Source organism: Acomys minous (genome assembly GCF_964271855.1).
Source record: "Acomys minous genome assembly, chromosome: 15".
Taxonomy (NCBI): Eukaryota; Metazoa; Chordata; class Mammalia; order Rodentia; family Muridae; genus Acomys; species Acomys minous.
This window is the reverse complement of record NC_140497.1, coordinates 91716329-91738136: the sequence shown is the minus strand read 5'-3', so window position 1 is coordinate 91738136 and position 21808 is coordinate 91716329. Positions and strand designations below refer to the sequence as shown.

Here is a 21808-nt window from a genome sequence, read left to right as displayed (position 1 = left end):
AAGTATTGTAATGCTAAAGTATGGTTTCTAAGGGAGAAAAAGCGTGATCTGTGGTAGGGTTGGAATTTTGGTATCGAATGACATTGCACATTTAAGAGTAAGCACTATGCTCTCAGCTCATTTCTGTGTGTGTTCACAGACATTGGCCTTTCCATTTATCACCTAGGTGTTTACCTGTGAGTGTGGTTTTTTTTCTAAAAAATGAAGCCTTTTCAGATTTATCCTGTCATGAATTCCATGTCAGAACCTTTCTTGATTTCAGTTATTTAGGAGTTTACCATCTTCTCACTATAAATTTATTTTCATTGTCGTTAATAAACTTGGGGAAACTGTTCCATGATTTTCCGATATTTCAAATCTTTACTGAAATTATTTAGGTGGTATAGAAAGTCTAGGCTAATGGCTATGAGTCTGTACAGGAGCATGCTATTTTTGTGTAGACACAGTACATTTACCATGATAGAAAGTGTGTCAAGATGTGGATTTCACTGTGTAATATGAGAGAATGTTACCAGGAAATCTGTTTCTATTTAGCATTCCATGAGATAAAATGACCACAATCACTGGCAATTTGTGTAAAAATATTAAAAATTTAAAAATATTGTAATCATGTGAATAGCACTCTTTATACTAATAATTACAATAAAGAGAACTGGAGTGAAGGATGAAATAAAAATACGCAATGATTGTTAGAGTTTACCATCTTCTCATTATAAATTTATTTTCGTTGTAGTTAATAAACTTGGGGAAACCATCTCTGGCCAATCGGCCTTCTACTCAGTTTGACTGAGGCTTTCATGATTCTTCCAATTCTATTTGTAAAGTTATGTGAAGTGCCAAAAGCCATTCTGCCACAGAAGTTCAGTAGGCATGTGAGCTTTCTGGGAGGGGCTGGTATTTTGCAAGGTCTGTACCATTATGCACCTACAGGATTGCTTCCAGCCTCTGACACAACGTCAAGAGCCACTGATTTGGGGAAGTTCAGTAGGCATGAGAACTCTCTGGAAGGGATACAGTACTTTACAAGATCTCTATGGTGATGCGCCCTAGAATTGCTTCCAACCTCTGACAACCCCATCATTTGTGCACTGCGGCATCTAATATCTGGCGTTGGTGTGAACTTTCTGAGTATTTTTCCACTCTGATTGAACAAACTTCCTATGGGATCTTACTGAAGATGTATGGCTGTTCAGATGAATTAATCCCCCTGATTATGGAATTCCTGATTTTATTCCAACAACTTTAAAAGTTAAATTGTATTAGATCTTCTAAAGCAATTTTAGAAAATTTGTGGCTGCAATAAATACCTTTGTGGACCTCCAGATGTCTCAGTAGAGGTCAGGCTTGAAACAAATTTGTTACCTCAAATAAACCATCAGTCCAGATGGCACTATGAATCCTGGTATACACCATAAATATGGGCAAGTTGTTTTAAACCTCCGTGGACCGAAAATACAATGGGGATACAAAGAAATGTCTAAGTTAAACACAAACCTTGATGTCCAAATACACAAACTGTTCAGTTATAATCCCTTACACCTTGTCACCTTATGGCATTATATGCTGTAATTTTTGATTCTCTTTGTTTCTTAGAATGAAATACAGATAAAACCATTGTCCTGAACTCATTATAAACTAAGCAATACCTGGAAAATATGTAGCCAGGTCAGTCCTATGATGCATGAATGATTACCAATACACATAGTAAACATAACTGCAAATCACAGAGTTGGAAAAGTAACAGATAATGTGTGAGGTAAATAATAAGACAATGAATAGAGAGGCCAGAATAACAACGATTTTGTTTTTAAGAAACAGCTGCTTTTATTCATTCAGTCTATTAATCAAAGCAGAGCAGGGCAGCACCATGACTCAGTGTCTCTCCCCCCCCCTCTCTCTCTCTCTCTCTCTCTCTCTCTCTCTCTCTCTTTTATGTAAACTATATTGAAGATTTTTCCTGTCTATAATTTTAGAGATCCATTTTAAGTGAAAATGTTTTCTTTTGCTTTTAAAGATGAAGCAAAGAGGATAGTAGGAAACAAATTATAGCACGTGGGCAATATGTATCTGAACAGTGATTCTAATTATCAGGATGATAATTCAACAAGCAAGCCATTGGATCAACTCCCATGGAGTGGAGACACTTTACAAAATAAAATTATACATGGCAATCTTAGGATTTCAGAATTAAATGCTATTGAGATTATTTATTCTTTCATAAAAATGTTAACTGAACACATACAAAATGTCAGGGTAGGCTCATAGGCATTTTCACAAATTAACATATCCCAGGAAAACTAAATGTTCAAGAGCCAAAAAAGTTGTATAAGTATCTTATACAACAAAGAAAATCATGTAATTACAGAATCTTGGCTCTCCTTAACAGTTCCCTAATAATCTCAAATGTAACAGCGTGACTGTAGCAACTTTTCATTTTATTATATTTCCCTTTCTCTTGTGATGAGAACTCGATCATGTTTGGATTTATCTGAACCAGCAATATAAGCCATCTCTGTAAATTACATGTTTGATGATTCATTATCTCACAGATACTGATTACCTATTCTTTATTGTTTCATTAAGTCTTACAGCTCTGTGACATTGGATCACTTATGCTGAAATTCCCAAGATCAGGTAGCCCGAAACTTAGGTTTGTTTTTGGTTTTTTTTTTTTCATTTTGCCCTGTTTATATAATGAAACATGTTTCTGTCTTTTATCAATGCATTTGATCCATTGGAGCCTAAGCAATGGGAAGTGAGTTTGTCTCATAAGTACATGTAACGAAGTTAGTAGGCTAGGATGGTGAAGTTATGATCATCCATATGAAGGAATTTTCATAAGGTACTGGAATTTCAGTTTTCAAGCGACCTCATTTAATGGCTGTGATATTTTTAAAGCAAAGAAAGCAGTGTGCTCATTATTATATCCCAAAGGACTTCTTAAAGTAATTCAATGAATGTATTTGTTAAATTAACAAACAAATAGAAGTCTCAAAATACCTTCGCCCTGTTCTCATTATCAATAAATTTTTTAAATTAATATTTATTTCTATCATATTTTTCTTAAAACTGTTGCTGTTTCTTCACCCATTTCTCCATAGATGTAGTTTTATTATGTTTTAAATTTCTTTACCATTGTGTAGTTACAAAAGACAGAATTACAGTTTATTTTGTACAATTTTCTATTTCTTTTCAATCTGAAGTCTCATTTGAAATTCATAAAGTAATAGGTATTCATATATTGGGAGTCCATTTATCTTTCATCATTGTTCCTAAATTAAAATAAGAAAGCCTATTTTAGAATATTTTTATTCACTTATTCTTTTTTTTTTTTACTTTTTTTAGGTCTTAAATTTATTTTAATTAAATGGTTTTTTTTTGCTTTTACATATACATTTATATTACTACACATATATACAATAAACTACCTATAGCAAGAAGAATGATGACATAATCAGGAATTATATAAATGATACATTCTTAATGGTTTTGGCTATTCTAAAAGAATTATTGATAGATTTTTGCTACACTTCTACACAAACATACATCTTTCTTGCACATAATTCAGCGATGAAAGTTCCTTTTAAATACAACATTGTTTATTCTTTCAAATTTAATATGTGTATACAATGTACTTTGAAGTCACTTGCCCGTCACTCTCCTCCTCCAAAACATTTTCCCTCCATTCCCCCCATGCTGGAATTGTTGCTTGGCCTGGTCTTGCACAGGTCTTGTGTAGGCAACCACAGCAGCTGTGAGTGCATTAGTATAAATGTATTTTCTTGTCCAGGACATAGTTTTGATCTAGTCTTCCTCACACTCTGGTTCTTACCACTTCTAACCATTTTAATTTAATCTTCCATGTTAACCCTGAGCCTTTCAAGGAGGGTTTGCAACACAGATGGGGTGTGTCTGTGGCTGAGCACTCAGTGTGCACATATTTTCTGGTGTTTCACATGTTATGAGGATATCACACACTACAAAAAGAAGTGTTTAACTATCACACATTTTAAAAAAGAAGTTCTCTGTACTATGTGTAGTACAACTAAATTTTCTATTAAATATTATTCCTATGTCTGTTTGCTATGAATCTTTATTTATCAAACTGATGGAATCAACTTCCAAGAACCTTTCATCAGTACTGAATGAACTTTTAAATATTTATTCAACAAACTGCAATCTATCTCTCTATCTCTCTCTCTCTCTCTCTCTCTCTCTCTCTCTCTCTCTCTCTCTCTCTCTCTCTCTCTCTCTCTCCCCACCCCACCACCACCGCCCTCTTCTTTGGAGATAATACATTCCAGAATTTCCACTTGAATAATTCTCTTTTTTATTTTTTTTAATTCTCTTTTTTTTATAAGACAAGGTTTCTCTGTGTAGCCTTGGATGTCCTGGACTCACTTTGTAGACCAGGCTGGCCTCGAACTCACAGAGATCCGCCTGCCTCTGCCTCCCTGGGTGCTGGGAATACAGGCATGCACCACCGCACCCAGCAAATAATTCTCTTTTCACACACTAAGCCATCATTTTAATTCTTATGATCAAGTTCCCCTAAATAGAACACTTTGGGTGTTTGCTTAATTTTGAATATTTTGATATAGACAATGGCGAGATATATTACAGTAAACAATTTAATTAACAAGGCATTTCTGCCTCACTCCTCAGTCATCGCTACTATGATGTACGGCTCTTCCACCCTAGGCTACATCTCAGCTACTTCCTCAGTAGCTTTGTAGAATCCTAGAGAGAAAAATCTTTGTGTAACCTGAGGGAACTTGCCTAAACTTACAATGGGTTAGTTCCATTCTCTGATAATTAGGGACAGTAAACTTTCTCCACTACTATAAAACACTCACAAAAATATCTATATACTTGATTGCTTAATAAGGTGTAACTGTTAATTCTAGTTCTAATTTAATCACATATAACCATTTGTGTTCAATTTTCTCGGGAACAATAAAGCTTTATGCACTCTAACGGTGATAACAGAGCAAATTCCTCTCTGTACTGCCACAAGGGAAGCAGCCCAGGTTTCTCCCGTGAGCACTGGGGATAATAAATCTTATTTATTCAAATTGAATTTTTTCTTTGGAGCCTTAAATTTAAAATATTTTATGTATTTGCTCATTGTTTGCTTTACCAAATCCTTCAGATAATGTCTATCTATATTCAGAGACTATTTCAATTGTAAATGCTACTTAATTCTTCGAGTCAGGTGTACTCATAAGATATTTCAACTTCTAGCTCAGGTAGTAGTAAGGCATCTGTAGTGATGGTTTAAATTGCAGTGGGCAAAAGACGTCCTAAACTTACAGCAATAGCACTGAATTTATAAGTGGTAGCTGTCATGGGAAACCAGTTTGGAGAGTGGTTTCAGGATCATCCCCAACGCAAGTCATTCATTAATATATATGATGTAATTTTATGTTTAACCACAACTGAGTTCTTTTCTCTGTGATATCACTTGATATAAAAAGTATCCCTGAGAAACATTCCCTTAAAATACTAAGAATCTATGACCAACTAATGAACTTGTTTGATATAAAAACATCCATTCTATTAGGCAGTGAGACACTGACCGTCTACATTAATACATTAACAAGATAATATATCCAGTATATCCATTAAGCATAACAATTGGTTATGCAAAACCAAATGGTCAGCTTTAAAACATATACATACAAATAACACTAGGTAGACTGAGAAAGTTATATTTATATATTTAGGTGTGTGTGTGTGTGTGTCTGTGTGTGTGTCTGTGTGTGTCTGTGTGTGTGTCTGTGTGTGTGTGTGTGTGTGTGTGTGTGTGTGCATGTGAACAACAATGTAAGAAAGAGAGGCCAAGGATTTGAAAGCAAAGAGGAGTACATGGGAGGGTAAAAGAGAAGGGAGAAATTTTATACTTATGTTACAATATCGAAAAAAAATTAATGAAAGATGGTATGTGGGCAGGAAGAATGTTATGTGCATTTGACTTGACGAAAAGACAGGTTCCAAAACTATAACTAATTCTCACTCTGCTTTGTGAAAGAAAATTCCAAATGAGAGCTGACTTTATAATTTCTGTATGTCTAGTATGAAAGGCTGAACTCAAGCTGAGATGGGCTTTAAAAAAATAATGTTTGAGGGAACAAATGGCATTGATTATAATCACAACTTGTTGAAAGATATAAAACCATAGAGATATGTCTGATGTCTTTCATCATGCAGAATAATGAGCACCTCGGATCATTCCAAAACTAATTGTCATTTCCCCCAAAGTAGAAAAGTCTTGCTCATTCATAGTTTAGTGTGTTGTTAATTAGAGACTTTGGATCTCTGTTTTTTATGTTTGTCTATTTTATGTGTGTAGGTGTTTTGCATTCATGCATGCATGCATGCATATGTGTGCACCATATATGTTCCTGTTGCCAAAGGAAGTCAGAAGAAGGTGTCAGAACCCCGGAACTAGAGTTACAGATGGCATGAACACTGTGTGACACTGAGTTACAGATGGTGTGAACACTATGTGACACTGAGTTACAGATGTGTGAACACTATGTGACACTGAGAACCAAACCGAGTTTCCCCACAAGAGCATTATATTTTTCTGCTTTGATTTCAGGTCATTTTTACCTAATCTTTTCTAAACTGCATAAAGTAATTTGGACCATTTTACTCCTTAGTATCCTGAGGATCAAATCACTGTGGTGTCTTTTGTTTACCCGTTTAACCAATCCCCTGGAGTTCATGCTAAATAGAACAGATAAAATTAGGACTAACCTGAACAGCATTGCCTTGCCATGGATCTATCACCCCACTCATCGAGCTAGTAAAGACAGTATATTAGTCTTTTTATGATAATTTATTTTTAAAATATCAAGGTATTATTTCTTTAGGTACAAAGACAGAATAACCAGGAACCATATGTTCTTAGTTGTATTGGATTCACGAGGATAAATGAGTTAATATGTGCCTTTTAAAAGATTGGAGAGGTCTTAGGATTTTATTTTACTATTGATATTTTGGATATTTAATTACAAGTATAAGATATCAGAGGAAAAATTAATAACAAAACGTTTTGAAAGTGCTAAAATTCACTGAAACAAACTAATAAGCCATCAGAAATGACAGTGACTATACCAGTAATATTTAGCAAAAAGTAAGTATATTTATTCAGGAATATAATTTTGCTTTTAAAATATGTGTCTCCATTCTGTATAAGCAAATTCAATATGTACTTTATATATAATTAAACAACACAATTTCAATTAGATATATAAATAAAATAAAAATTTAGTGCTGCAACCAAATTTTTACATTGTAGCAAAACTATATTATAAGTCATAGGGCTAAATTACTTTTCATGTTATTATCATCTTGCCAGCTTGCAATACGTTTTAGTATATGGAAGCCATGGAATCAGTTTGTACAAAATTGGGGGAAAGTCACTTGCTATACTAAGCAGGTATCCTTTGTTTTAGCTTTGTACATGAATTTTGTACATTGCAAAGAATAGGGTCCAACATGTAAACCCAGAAGACAAGGAGCTGTATGCCACGTGTGACCACAAATATCAGAAAATGGATAGTGAGACCATCTCATTTCCAAGAAGACGTGTAGGTAAAAATTTGAGGGAAATTCATTCATCTAGCAAATAAATTGACTAAAGCTAAGAAAATGCCACATACTTCACAACAGTAACAACAGTAACACTTGTAAATACTGAAGAGAACAGATGAGACTGTGGCCTGAAGCTTTGTAATAACTTCATCCGTGAATGAACAAGTAAAAAATAAAATTTATATTACACCAAAAATGATGATGGATGCAAAATACGGAAGAAAGAAAATAATCTTGCTCTCCTGAAAACTAACTTTGAATGTTGAACTGTGTCACTTATTATTCACAAAAGAGAATAAACAATGTTGCACAAAAGTGATTTACAGGATTAAAAATAGAACAGGTAAGAGGAGCACTTTCAGTTTACAAAAATAAAATTAGAGCCATGATTTGTAGTACACATCTACAGTCTCAGAGTTCATGGGGCTGAGGCAGGAGTTTGTGAATTCAAAGCCAGAATGACTGCATAGCAAGACTTGTCTCACCAACAAAATAAGACTTCATTTTGTCTAAGTATTGCTTTATATGTCACAGTGTAGACTCAAGATAGGAATATGCTAGATTAAATACATCCAATAACAGAGTAATTAGAATTCTCCAGAAAACCATTGTAGCAGACAAGAAATGACCTGCAACATAAACTCTGTAATTAGACTCAAGTGTCTTTCCTCCACCAGATGTGTCCATGTGTGAATGCCAGGAACACACAACTCTGAGCCACTGAGTTATCTCCAAAAGTATAAAGGTTTGAAGATTAAATAAATAAATAAAATAAAATAGGGAAATGTTTTAAAGATGTAGACAAAAATCTATTTTGAAAATAAGCACTTGGGCATTTTCTTGTTTCAGGTAATAATCAGTAGGCATAGACTTATGTCAAAATATATGAGAATATGATGAAGAAAATAAGGTCTCGATTATGAAGTGAAGTAAGAATAATATATCTTAAAGTATTTTGTTTGATTTACCACAAAATCAGCTTTAAACCACAATGGTAACAATAATTTTTATATTGTTTTTGTAATTATATAATTATACTTATATAATTTTTATATTATTTACATGTGTTTAGCCAGGTATTTGATTCATTAGATATATGATCCAAACAAATATGTTGATATGTGTGTGTGGTAGCAATAGGAGTAGTAGTTAGTAAAATGATTACTGCAATAAAGAAAATTATTTTATCTATCACTCTCTACTTACTGTTTTTCCTTTTGCTTCAAGAATACATAAAAATCTCCCAAACTAAAATTTTTAGTAAATTTTAATGAACAACAGTGTTAAGTATGTTTTAGTAAACATACACACTACCCATTAGTTATCTAAACTTATTTATCCTATATGAGTAAAAAAAAAATATACCCTCTTTGAAAATATTAGGATTATATTGACTATGTTACAAATATAAATAATATATAATACTTTTTATGGTCATGCGCACATTGTGTTATAATACCCAGATTTACAACAGAGACATGACCACCTGAACATAGACGCCATCACAGATGAATCTGAAGGACATTATTATAAGTAAAATAAGCCAGACCCAGGTAGCCAGTTTGTCTCTTTATTACCAAAGTTGACTTCATATTTCATCTATTTAGAAAATGCATTTAGAAGCAGAGACTATTATGAGAAATTCCACAGCAGTAACGGAGTTTATTCTTCTTGGACTGACAAACGACCCACAGTGGCAGCCTGTGATTTTCACGTTTCTCCTTGTCACCTACATGCTAAGTGTGACTGGAAACCTCATCATTATCACCCTAACCCTCTCAGATGCCCATCTGATGACACCCATGTACTTCTTCCTTCGCAATTTCTCTCTCTTAGAAATATCGTTCACATCTGTCTGCATTCCTAGATTCCTTGTTACTGTTGTGACAGGAGATAGAACCATTTCTTACAATGGCTGTGTGGCTCAGCTGTTCTTTTTCATTTTCTTGGGAGTGACGGAATTTTACCTTCTGGCTGCCATGTCCTATGACCGCTACGTGGCCATCTGCAAGCCTCTACACTACACGACCATCATGAGCAACCGTGTGTGCGTTCTCCTTGTCTTCAGCTCATGGTTGGCAGGGTTCCTGATCATCTTCCCGCCAATTAGCCTTCTTCTGCAGCTGGACTTCTGTGCCTCCAACATAATTGACCACTTCATCTGTGACTCTTCTCCAATGTTGCAGCTTTCTTGCTCAAACACTCGCTTCCTAGAGCTCATGGCATTTTTGTTAGCTGTGGTAACGCTCATGGTCACCTTGACATTAATTATTCTCTCTTACACATATATCATCCGGACAATTCTGAGAATACCTTCTGCAAATCAAAGGAAAAAGGCCTTCTCCACCTGCTCCTCCCACATGATCGTTGTCTCCCTATCTTGCGGCAGCTGCATCTTCGTGTACATCAAGCCTTCTGCAAGGGAGAGGGTGACTTTAAGCAAAGGGGTAGCTGTGCTCAATACCTCAGTGGCTCCTCTCCTGAACCCCTTCATCTATACCCTGAGGAACCAGCAAGTGAAGCAAGCCTTCAAAACTATGGTCCAGAGGATCCTCTCTTCTTCAAAGAAATTAACATGATCATGAGGAAAATGGGTCTCCAAAGACAGAGCTGAATGAAAACCTCTCCTTCTCTACATAGGCTCTTCCCCAACACATCGTATTAAACTTTACTAATAAGATGGAGCAAAATGTATACAGAAAATAAATAGAGGCATAAGATGAAACATATTGATGTCCCTAAATTTTTATTTTTCTAAAGAAAATATAAGTAAAGGTGTATAGAAAGTAAGAAACGTATTTTATTATTTGGCACTATATTTCTTAAAAACATATTATCCAACTGAAAATGTCTCTATTTCCACTAATATTTTTTGATGTAAAATCATGATCTCTAAGGGTCTATTGCTATCCTGACTTTAGGTTAAGATTCTTTCCACTGGCACAATTGTCATTTCTAATGACAGGCTACCAACTGAGCATGAGGTATTGTGTGCAGACTGGTGGGACGCTGACGTTCTTCTGATCATCTGGAAATCCTGAATGCTGGTTACCTGAGTCTCAGGCTTTAGCTACTACTCAAGGTGCAATCCTGTCTTTCATCTTTCCACGGAATCCTTTACAGAGGTTTCCTTCCTCACACTTACAGTTAAGACAATGACTTTTGAAAGTAGCCAAGAACGTGAAAATAGTGTCCCAAGATTGGTCCTGTAGTTAATGAGTCCCTCAACTCCTGTGTTTCATTAGGGAGATTAATTGTCTTGGGAAGAAGCTATGAGTCTGACTAGACACTGGGTAAGTGACTAGATTCTTAGCTCCTTGGTTTTCAGCTTGATCTGAATACAAGTCAATGTGATGAGTTTCCTGTGTGAGTTAAATGAATAATTATTCTCATGAACGAGAACAACCTGAAGTGCTGATTGTTTCCATTGTGCTCCCATGGGATGATGTGCACTTCACTCGGGTATATTTTAAACTAGTAAAATAAAAAAAAAGAAACTACATGATATTTTATTTTATTATAAATCCATTATTGAGGCAGTTGTTAAAGAGATGAGACCATGTAAGTTGACGTTGTAAGATAAAGCAAGTAAAGCAAACACACAAAACAAAATTCTGAAGTGTAAAAATACTGCAAAGATTTAGAAAATGAATGTCTGTCGGTACTGCCTGGGTCCTGTTCCTCTGTGGCCTTGCAAGATCCCATCGCTAGGGGAAGGGGATTGAACAGTGGGCCATAGAGTTCATGTCCAGGACAGCTCCTGCTCCACTTTCTAGGGGACCCATGAGGAGACTGGGCTGCCTGTCTGCTGCACCTGAACATGGGGCCTGGATCCTTCCATGTATGGTCCTTGGTTGACGCATCAGTCTCCACTGGCCCCCATATGCCCAGATTTTTTGGCTTTGTTGGTCTTCTTATGGAGCTCTTGTCATCCCCAGGTCTTTCTGTCTTTCCCACAACTTTTTCACAAGACTCCCCATGCCTCGCCCAATATATTTGAATTTTACACTGCAGTGATAAAAGTCCTTATGAAATAAGTCACATTTAACTTTAATTACATTTATTTTAATATGGAAAAGGAAAGGGAATATAAACTCTAGGCGGAGAGAAATTGAGATTAGAGAAGGTTAATGGAAAATGAGAGAGTAAGGGAAAATTTATCCTATTGCTTAACAAAGCTAATCTGAAGACGCCAACTCCAATTTATGAAAACTGGGGCAGGGGTGAACACTTGCCAACAAACTGCTGTTCTTTATGAGTTCAAACTGCCTGGGTCCATTTATACAGAAGTATTTCCTTTTTTCTATTATTGTTCTGTTTAAATATTTGTGGTGATTTTGAATAAAAGAAATCTTACAGATAATCTGCATAGCTTGGGGGTACTGATAAAATTTTGATTAATTTTGTGTGTGTGATTTTTATTTATATTCCATTATCAGTAAGAGCTTAATGATTTTAATTTTTCCAGCCAAATACCCTGTTATGAAATCAAGGAATACAGTGCTGTGCATCTACAAATTATAAATTACATTTAGACACTAGCCTATTTTTATCATTTTCCACATTAAATGCAAAAATTATTATTTAAAGTTACAGATTATCAGAATGTATGCACACATGCACTTAGAAGACACATTGTGACTCCACTCACAGAGAACAGAAATATATAAAACACAAATATGCATGAAGGTGACTATAGTCGATTTTGTGGTTGTATAATAATTTCATTCCTGTTGCCACTTCAGTATGCACAAGCATTAACAAGTATCCCTAAAAATGTCTAATTTTCTCTACCCAAGTAATAATTTTTTGACTGAAATAATTAATTACATCAGTAAAAGTGATATTTTACTTTTTATTTCATCTCATTTTTCACCATATATATAATATGTACAACAAACAAAATTATATATCGACAAGGTGTTTAGAAGCTGGGAAAGTGTTCCATTTTGTAAAGTGTTTGTCATTCAAGCATGAAGACGTGGGTTTTTGACACACAATATCTATGTTAAAAGCAAGGTATGATGGTATGCACCAGGAAGCCTCACAGAGGGAGGTGGAGATGGGAGGACCAGCCCTGAAATGGGTGATTTCCAGGTTTAGTGAGAAACCATAAGGTAGAAAGCAATAGAGGAGAACACCAGACATTGGCCTTTGGCCTGCACACATGCACACACACACACACACACACACACACACACACACACACACACACACACACACACCCAAATTTATGGGACACATTGAAAGCAGTGCTAGGAGGAAAATTCCAGGGTCCCTGATATAACACATGTCAGCAGCTCACTGGCAGTTAATGGTCCAGACTCTGGGGACTGTGCACCCCTCCTCTGTGGGCCAGTTAGGTGGCCTGAGGCATGACCCACCTGTGCTCTGCACTTTGCGGACCCCTCTCACCTAGGGCCCTTCAGGACTCATGGTCTGTGGCTCCTAGCCTGGTCCCTAGTCTCTCTCCTGCAGATCAGATATTCTGCATATTTTGTGTCATTTTGGATCCTCTCCCGACCTTCCTTTTTCGACTTTATATTTTTTCCCATGTATTTCCTCTTCAAAGTGTGCTTTGAGTTTACCTGTCATTCTTGTGCCTAACTTTTCACTTTCCAGTATTTCATCTGTTTTTGTTTTTCTGATTTTTGAATATGACATTCATAGTTGTAATTAAAATATAGCTAGTTAGGTGTGTGCTATACTCTAATTTTCTTGAATCCATGTTTCAATTTTTCTTATAAACTAAATTTTTTAAATTGCAATTATTTCTGCAAAAGTTTTTTTTCTTTTCATCTCTGGCATGCAAGAATTTGAAATCTTTAATATTTGGGATATTAATTTTGGAAGCTCTGCTTTGTTAATTCAACATTACTTTTTGTTTAAAAAAATACCGTTTGGTTCATTTCCGCTGTGCTGTCTTTAGGAATTATTGACTCATTTTTCCCATATCCAATCAAGCAGTGTGCCCATCAAAGACATGATTCATTTCTAGTTGCTTTTGATTTCTGGGATCTCCATTTGATTCTTTCTTTTAGTTTTTATTTCTCTAGTTATACTAGTTATCAGATACTTGCTTGCTCTCCACTCTTCCTATTAAAGCCACTGCCATACCAATCACTTAATAGGTTAAATTGGTAATCATACTTTTAAATTCCTGGTCAAAGAGCTCCAATTCTTGTTACATCTGGTTCTGGTGCTATTATTTTTTGTAATGTTTGTAATGCTTGTAGTCCTGTTGGTGTGGTGGCTGATGACAGTGCTTTGCATTCTTCCTGATTAAACCTGTCTTCTAGGTTTGCGTCTCCAGGCTGTGACTTTCATGAGCATACTATTGTGCAACCATCAAGTCAAGAACTTATGCATAACAGTTGAGTATCCAAAGATTAACTATTAATAATTTGCTGCTGTGTGAAAATGTTACTGATAAAACAAATATCTGTAATGTGTGTTTGTGTGGTGCGTTATTGCTTGTGTGTAGGGGGTACACACACACACGTAGTTTGATGTGTGTGTGGGCTTTTTGTTATTTCTGTTGTTGCTGAAGTCCAGCTTTAGTCCATGGTGATCTTACAGGATACAAGGTATTATTTCAATATTCTTGTTGTCTGTTGAGGCACATTTCGTGACCTACTATATGATCAGTTTTGGAGAAGTTTGCATGAGGTGCTGAGAAGGTATAAGTTTTTGTGTTTCGGTGAAAAGTTCTATAGATATCTGTTAGATCCATTTGACTCATGATATCGGTTAGTGTCATTATTTCTCGGTTTAGTTTCTCTTTTGTTGACCTATCTTTTGGTGAAAATGGGGTGTTCAAGTCTCCCACCATTAATGTGTGGGAATCGATGTATGGTTTAAGTTTTGTTAATATTTCTTTTACAGATGTAGGTGCCCTAGTATTGGGGGCATAGATGCTCAGAATTATGATGTCATTTTGGTTGACTTTACATTTGATGAGTATGACCTGTCCTTCCTCATCTCTTCTGTTTATTTTGGTCGAAAGTCTATTATATTATATATTAAAATGGCTACACCAGCTTGCTTCTTGTTCCCATATACTTGGAATAACATTTACCAGCCTTTTACCCTGAGGTAATGTCTATCATTGAGGCTGAGATGTGTTTCTTGAATGCAGAAGAATGTTGGGTTTTATTTACGCATCAATTCAGTTAGTCTGTTTCTTTTTATTGGAGAATTGAGACCATTGATGTTGAGAGATATTAATGAGCAGTGACTGGTAAGTTCCTTGATTTTGATGTTGGTTTCAGTAGAGTATTTGTGTAGTGATATTTTACTACAGTGAAGTTATCTATTTCCTGTGTTATTTTGGTAGTTTTTATCACTTTGGGTTGGAGTTTCCCTTCTAGTAACTTCTGTAGGGCCAGATTTGTACATAGGTACTGTTTGATTTTATTTTTGTCATGGAATATCTTGTTTTCTCCATCAATAGTTATTGAAAGTCTTGCTGGGTATAGTAGTCTGGCCTGGCATCTGTGGTCTCAGAGGTTTTTCAGGCCCTCTGCCCAGGCCCTTCTGGCTTTTATGGTTTCTGCTAAGAAGTCAGGCATAATTATTATACATTTGCCATTATATGTTACTTGGCCTTTTTCCTTTGCTGTTTTAATATTTTTCCTTTGTTCTGTACATTTTGTGTTTTGATTATTATGTGGCAGAAGAATTTTCTTTTCTATTCTGTTCTATTTAGTGTTGTGTAGGCCTCTTGAATATCTGTGTGCACATCCTTCTTTAAACTGGGGAAATTTTCTTCTACAATTTTGTTGTAAATATTTTCTGGGCCTTGGAGCTGGGTGTCTTCTCTTTCCCCAATGCTTATTATCCACATGTTTCATCTTTTCATGATGTCCTTGATTTCTTGGATGTTTTGTGTCAGGAATTCTTCAGATTTAACATTTTCTTTGATAGTTGCTTCAAGTTCTTCAGTTGTATCTTCTACTCCGAAGAATCTTTCCTCCATCTCTTGAATTCTGTTAGAGAGGCTTACCTCTGCATATCCTGCTTTCTTCTCCAAGGTCTCTCATTCCTAGCTTTCTTCTGTCTGTGATTTTGTCATTGTTTCTATTTCATCTTCAGACCTTGAACTGTTTTATTGATTTCCTTCATTTGATTGTTTGAATTTTCTTGAATTTCTTCCAGCGATTTCTACATTTCCTCTCTATAAGCCTCTTTAATGTCCTCAGTGTGGTTGGCTGCATCTTTGTGCATTTGTTTATGGATTTTGTTTCTTCCATTATTATCTTCATGACTAAGGATTTGAGGTCATTTTCTTGTGCTTCAATTGTATTTGAGTTCCCAGAGTTGAATTCTTTGGGATAGCTGGGTTCTGGAGACGCCATATTGCTTTGGGTTTTGTTGTTTGTGTTTTTATGCTGGCCTTTAGTCATCTTGCTGTTTCTGATGTTGGGAGGTAGTTTCTGGTGTCCTTCACTAGTCATTGAGATTAGTTCATTGGTGAGTGTCAATAGGTTGAGAACCCTCACCTGTGGGGGTCAAGGAACCCTTCCCTTGATCAGGCAGGTGATCTGGTTTCAGATCCAGGTTACTCTGCTCTGCACCCTGGACTCTCCACTAGGTCAGCAGAAGCTGGTGCTGGCACTCTGCAGCCCAAGGGTCAGTTCAAAGTAGTGTAGGTATAACTGGTTATCCTGCCTTTGGCTGAGCTTTATAAACCTTACCCTTGGGCACTGGGGCTTTCTGGGCCTAGGTTCGGTCCTGCTTAAAAGAATAGATACCACCCTCTCACTTGTGGTGGTTGGCTAGGATTCTTCCCAATCCATTAAGGCCTGTTCAGACAAGCCCTAGGGCATGAGAACCCACACACTCACACATTGTGGCAACTGGTGACTAGGCTTCTGTCCAATCCATTCAGGACAGTCAGTTCAGTTCCTCCAGAGAGTGTGGGACTGGCTCCCTGGGTTGAGGCAGCTGGCTAGATTTCTGCCTGATCCCCTCAGGCTGGTTCAGTCCCTCTTGAAAGCAAGGGAGTCCCTGCTCGGTAATGGTGGCTGGCTAGGTTTCTGCTTGATCCCGTTCAGACTGCGCTACCTTAGATCAGTCAACCCAAGAGCATGGCTGCAGAGTTGTAGCTGTAGAATTGTGTCCACAGCCACCCAGGCGCCCACGTGAGTCCTGGGTCTCTCTGTGTACTGATCTGATGTCAGATCTATCCAAGCTCCATCCTCTCAACTCGTCCTGGCCCAGCAGACACTGATGTTGTTTCTCTGTAGCCCACCAATCAGTCATAGAGAGAGAAAGAGTGCAGGTAAGGCCAGATAGGCTGTGCTGAGCTTTGGATCCTGTGCCCACCTAGTGGCCTAGTCGCCGGCCCCTGGGGCATTCTGTGGAAGGGCATGGCAACTCTGAGGTCAGACCCACCCATTTCCCGGTTCCTCCTCAGGCCAGCAGATTCAGAATCTGGTGCTTCACCACCCACAGTTCAGTCTCAGATATCACGTCTATGATATAGAGCACAGATGCAGCTTGCAGGCGGGTACGGGTCTAGACTCTGGGATTGGGCACCTGTTCTCCATGGGCCAGTTGCATGGTCTGAGGCCAGACCCACCTGTGCTCTGCGCTGTGTGGACCTCTGTCACCTAGGGCCTTCCAGGTCTTGCTTTCTGTAGCTCCCAGCCCATTCCCTAGTCTCTGTCTTGCAGATCAGATACCACCATATTGGATCTAGAAGATTTGTTTTTATTTTTCCTTTTCTTGTTTAGTTTTTTCAGCCCTGGAAAAACAAGTGCATTTGAGTAACATTACACAGATTGATCAGGTAATAGGTAGGAATATATAAGTATACATACATATATGTAGCAAAAATCAATACAAATGAGCCCATAAATTTGAAAGAGAGCAAGAGGGGCTATATGGGAAGATTTAAAGGGTGGAAGAAAGGGGAGAAGTGGTATAATTATAATCTCAGAACTAAAAAGATATGAGAGTGGGAGAGTTAGGTGGGAAGAGGAAAGGGATGGGTGGGCATGAAAGGGAATAAGTGCTAACAGGTAGATGAGCATGGTTGAAATACACTGTCAAATGTAAAAATGTCATAATAAAGCACATTATTAAGCATAATTAATACATGCTCATTTAAAACACTAAAATTGGGTTGCAGAGATGGCTCAGAGGGTAAGAGCTCTGGCTGATCTTCCAAATGTCCTGATTTCAGTTCCCAACAACCACAGGGTGGCTCACAACCATCTACAATGAGATCTGGTGCCTTCTTCTGGCATACAGTCATACATGCAAGCAAAATACTCTATACATAATAAATAAATACATCTTTTTTTAAGAAAATGTACTTTAAAAAACACTAAAATTTTCCATGAGAAAAATAAATATTATATAAGAAGAAGAAACTATTTTTAAAAACTCTATGGAATTTTATTCATCCACAACTTAAAACAAAATTCTGTAATTTTCAGAAAAATTAGTGAAAGATTATAGTACTCATCTTGTTAAAAAAATTTGTCAGATTCAGAAAGACAAATACTATATATTTTGTCTTATATACAGTATCTAGACTGTGTGTGTGTGTGTGTGTGTGTGTGTGTGTGTGTACATGTGCATGTCTTAGGAATGTAAAAATAATATTAGCTGAGAAAGAAAAGAGCATAAAGCAAATGGAGAAAGAAAAGTTATTAAGAACTAAGAAAGACACTGGATCTTTCCACAGATCTAGATTTAACTACATATTATTAGTGTGTGTAGATTTAACTATATAATATATAATGTGCATACATACTATATATACATTTTCACATAACTATATGATACATATGCATGCACATATATGACATGAAAGCAGGAGTATTTAAAAGGAGGAAGAGACCACGGAAAGTGGAAACAAGTGGAAAGAAGGGTGGTGGAGATATGGATATGATCAAAATACAATATTTGTGTATGGGTGTGTCAGGTTTAAGCCCATTTTGAATATGGCAATGATTTAATTTTGATTATTAAGTAATAAAAAGGGGGAAATTTTTATACTACATATTTTGATAATGCTCATCACTCCAAAAGCAGTTTATTTGCATGTGATAAGATGTTCTAGACAGAAAATTCTGAATAATTAATGAAGCTCAGACATGAGGAGAGTTGGGGGAAAACAGAGGGTCTGCAGAAAGAGGAAAAGTGTGGGTGGAGTGTTGGGAGCCAATTGTAAATGTTCTATGTCCATAAGCGTTGCTCCCGTGCTCTCTGCTCCAGCATAAGAATCACACAGATTGCCGAGACCGTGATTAAGCAAGATGTTCTGCCAAGTGCACACTCAAGGTCTTCAGACTTTCAGAAAACTACACTGTGGCCTCAAGGCTGAGAGTCGATTGAGATTACACCACTATTCCCGTGAGAATGTCTGCATTATCTGAGAGCGCCCTTTTGCTTTCTTTTCCCATGCCTGAGATGTGTATACATTTAACTGGTGAATAAAGTTGAGGGGTCGTGTGGTATTGACTGCAGGCCCTCTTGAGCCTATCCTGTGTTTCCCACTATTTATTGCCTCAGTTTCTTATTTCTGTTCTTTTATTTCTCAATCCTCACTCCCTGGTCTAGGCTCTGGCAGTGAAGGCATCTCTGTTTAGATCTGCTCTGGAGTGTAGCCTCTCAGAGGACAGGATTGCTAGGCTTCTGTCTGTCAGCATAGCAGAGTATCATTAATAGTGTCAGAGGTTGGCTTTCCCCCATGGGGTGGGTCTCACATTGGGCCAGTCATTGGTTTGCCGTTTCCTCAAACTCTGCTCTACTTTTATCTCTGAACATCTTAGAGGCAGAGTAAATTTTTTATTGAAGTTTTTGTGGGTGGGTTGGAGCTCCCCTCTCTCCACTAGGAGCCCTGTTTAGTGAGAGGATGTCCTCTTCAATCTCCATGTTCCCTGCTACTAGCACTCTTAGCTAGTCACCCCATATCTTCCCAGAAGTCTGCCTTATCTTAAGCCTCTAGTTTGTCACAGACATGCCTCCACCCACAGTTTCTCTTCTCTCTGCAGGTCTTCTGTCTTCCCCCATGCCCTGTCCTGTAGGTCTTCTGTCTTCCCCCATGCCCTGGCCTGTTCAACCCAGGTCGGACCTCCATCCTCATTTCTTTCTGTGTTCCCTCTCCAATCTTGTTCCTTCTCTTTAACCACTTCTGATGAATATTCAATTTCCCCTTCTGAGTGATATTTAAACATCCTCCTTTGGCACTTCATTGTTACTAATCTTAATTGGGTCTGCTTATCCTGTACTATACGGCTAAAATCCACTTATAAGTGAGTACATACCATGTGTATCTTTCTGTTTCTGGATTGTCTTTTCTAGTTCCATCCATTTGCCTGAAATTTTCATGATTTCCTTGTTTTTAATAGCTATTCAGTATTCCACTGTGTAAATGTACCATGGTTTCTTTATCCATTCTTCAGTTGTGGGACATCTAGTTTGTTTCCACATTCTGGCTATTATGAATAAAGATGCTATGAACATAGTTAAGCAAGTGTCCTTGTTGTATGGTGCAGCATCTTTTGGTATATTTACTCAGGAGTGGCACATCTGAATCTTGAGGTAGAGTTACTCATAATATCCTGAGAAAGCACCACTTCTCAAAGCCAGGTTTATAACAGCTTTATTTATACCTAACTTAACTGGAAACAATAAGAATGCTCATTAATAGGTGAATGGATTTTTTAAAATGGCATACTTGAAAGACAACATATTATTCAAGTTAAATAAATACTTTGGAAAAAGCAAAACTATATAGAATATAAACTTTTCAGTGGCTACCAGCTCTTGGTAAGGAAAAGATAATCAAATGTACTTTCAGCAAGCACAGTTGGTATATACTCACTTATATCTGGACACTAGCCCAAGGGATATGTCTCATGAAAGTCTTCACTTACCAGGAAAGTGGGGCAGAGGGGAGGACATCCTATGGGGACTTTAGGTGAGAGAAGCATGGGAGAATAGGGAAATAGAAGGATCCAGAGGGTCCTAGAAACCTACAAGAAGAACATTATGATGGGCAGATCTGGGCCCAGTGGTCCAGCTCAAATATGGCACTAGCCAAGGACAATACATGCAGTAAACTTCAAACCCCTACCCAAATCTAGCCAATGGACAGGACATTTTCCACAGTTGAGTGGAGAGTGTTGTCTGACTTTCACACATACTCTAGTGCCCCATATTTGACCACGTCCCCTGGTTTCGGAGGCCTGGTGGCACTCAGAGGAAGGATAGCAGGCTACCAAGAAGAGACTTGATACCCTATGAGCATATACACGGGGAGGAGGTCCCCCTCAGGCACAGTTATAGGGAAAGGGAGTAAATGGAAATGGGAGGGAGGGAGGGAGGAATGGGAGGATACAAGGGATGGGATAACAATTGAGATATAATATGAATAAATCAATAAAATATATATTAAAAATAAATAAAAATAAAAATTGCCTTCAAAAAACACACAATGAAATTATAAAGTGTAACTAATAATTGCAAAATGCAATTTTCAAAAATGATAAATATTGGTTTGCCAGAGAGTATCAATATAACCAAACATACAGGAACTAAGTTTCATCCAAAATAATAACTTCCTTTTTCTGAACTTCCTGAAAATCCTTGGGAAATGTACCATTAAGTCAACACATGCAGCAGGCTATAGATGTGTGACATTGGTCAGCCTGCTTTGCCAGCATTTCAGTACAAGTTTTCTACCAGGTCAGCAACAATCCCCTAAGCTGTCTGCATAAATGTTCAAGTCTTGTGATAATATTTTGAAAAGAAACTGAGCTGTGCCATATATTCCCTATGGGATTTATAAGACTTGTGTCCCTAAGAAGGAAAATTTTGTTTTTCCACACCCAGAAGGCTCACATTATTTGCAGAAATATTTTTGAGACTACAGTAAGTAAAACGTCATTTGTAGAATGAACTAATTGTTATCACCTCAGGGACATGATCGCTTGATTCAATAATGAAGAAATAGTAAGAGCCCTGGAGACTGTGCTTACAGGTATGTAAATATTCATGTTATTTATAGCCACCGCTATAAGTAATTAATGCTGGGTGAGGAATAGGGGTAGATATCATTCCATGATCAGAAGTCCAGCCTTTCCTTTTGCTGAAAAAGGTCCATACGAGTAAAATGACATCAACAAAATGAAGATTTTAATACAGGTAAAAGGAACATACTAGTCCTTCATTTGTGTCTCCATTATAA

The 21808-nt window shown here is 37.1% G+C and overlaps 1 protein-coding gene across 1 annotated transcript; it reads left to right on the top strand.

The window, feature by feature from the left end:
* Positions 1-9212: 9212 nt before the first annotated feature.
* On the top strand, positions 9213-10181 carry LOC311584226 (olfactory receptor 6C75-like; the record flags this gene model as incomplete). The annotated part of the gene is made up of 1 exon (XM_084758327.1): positions 9213-10181. The coding sequence occupies one exon, from the start codon at positions 9213-9215 to the stop codon at positions 10179-10181; it is 969 nt and encodes a 322-aa protein (XP_084614453.1).
* Positions 10182-21808: the final 11627 nt, after the last annotated feature.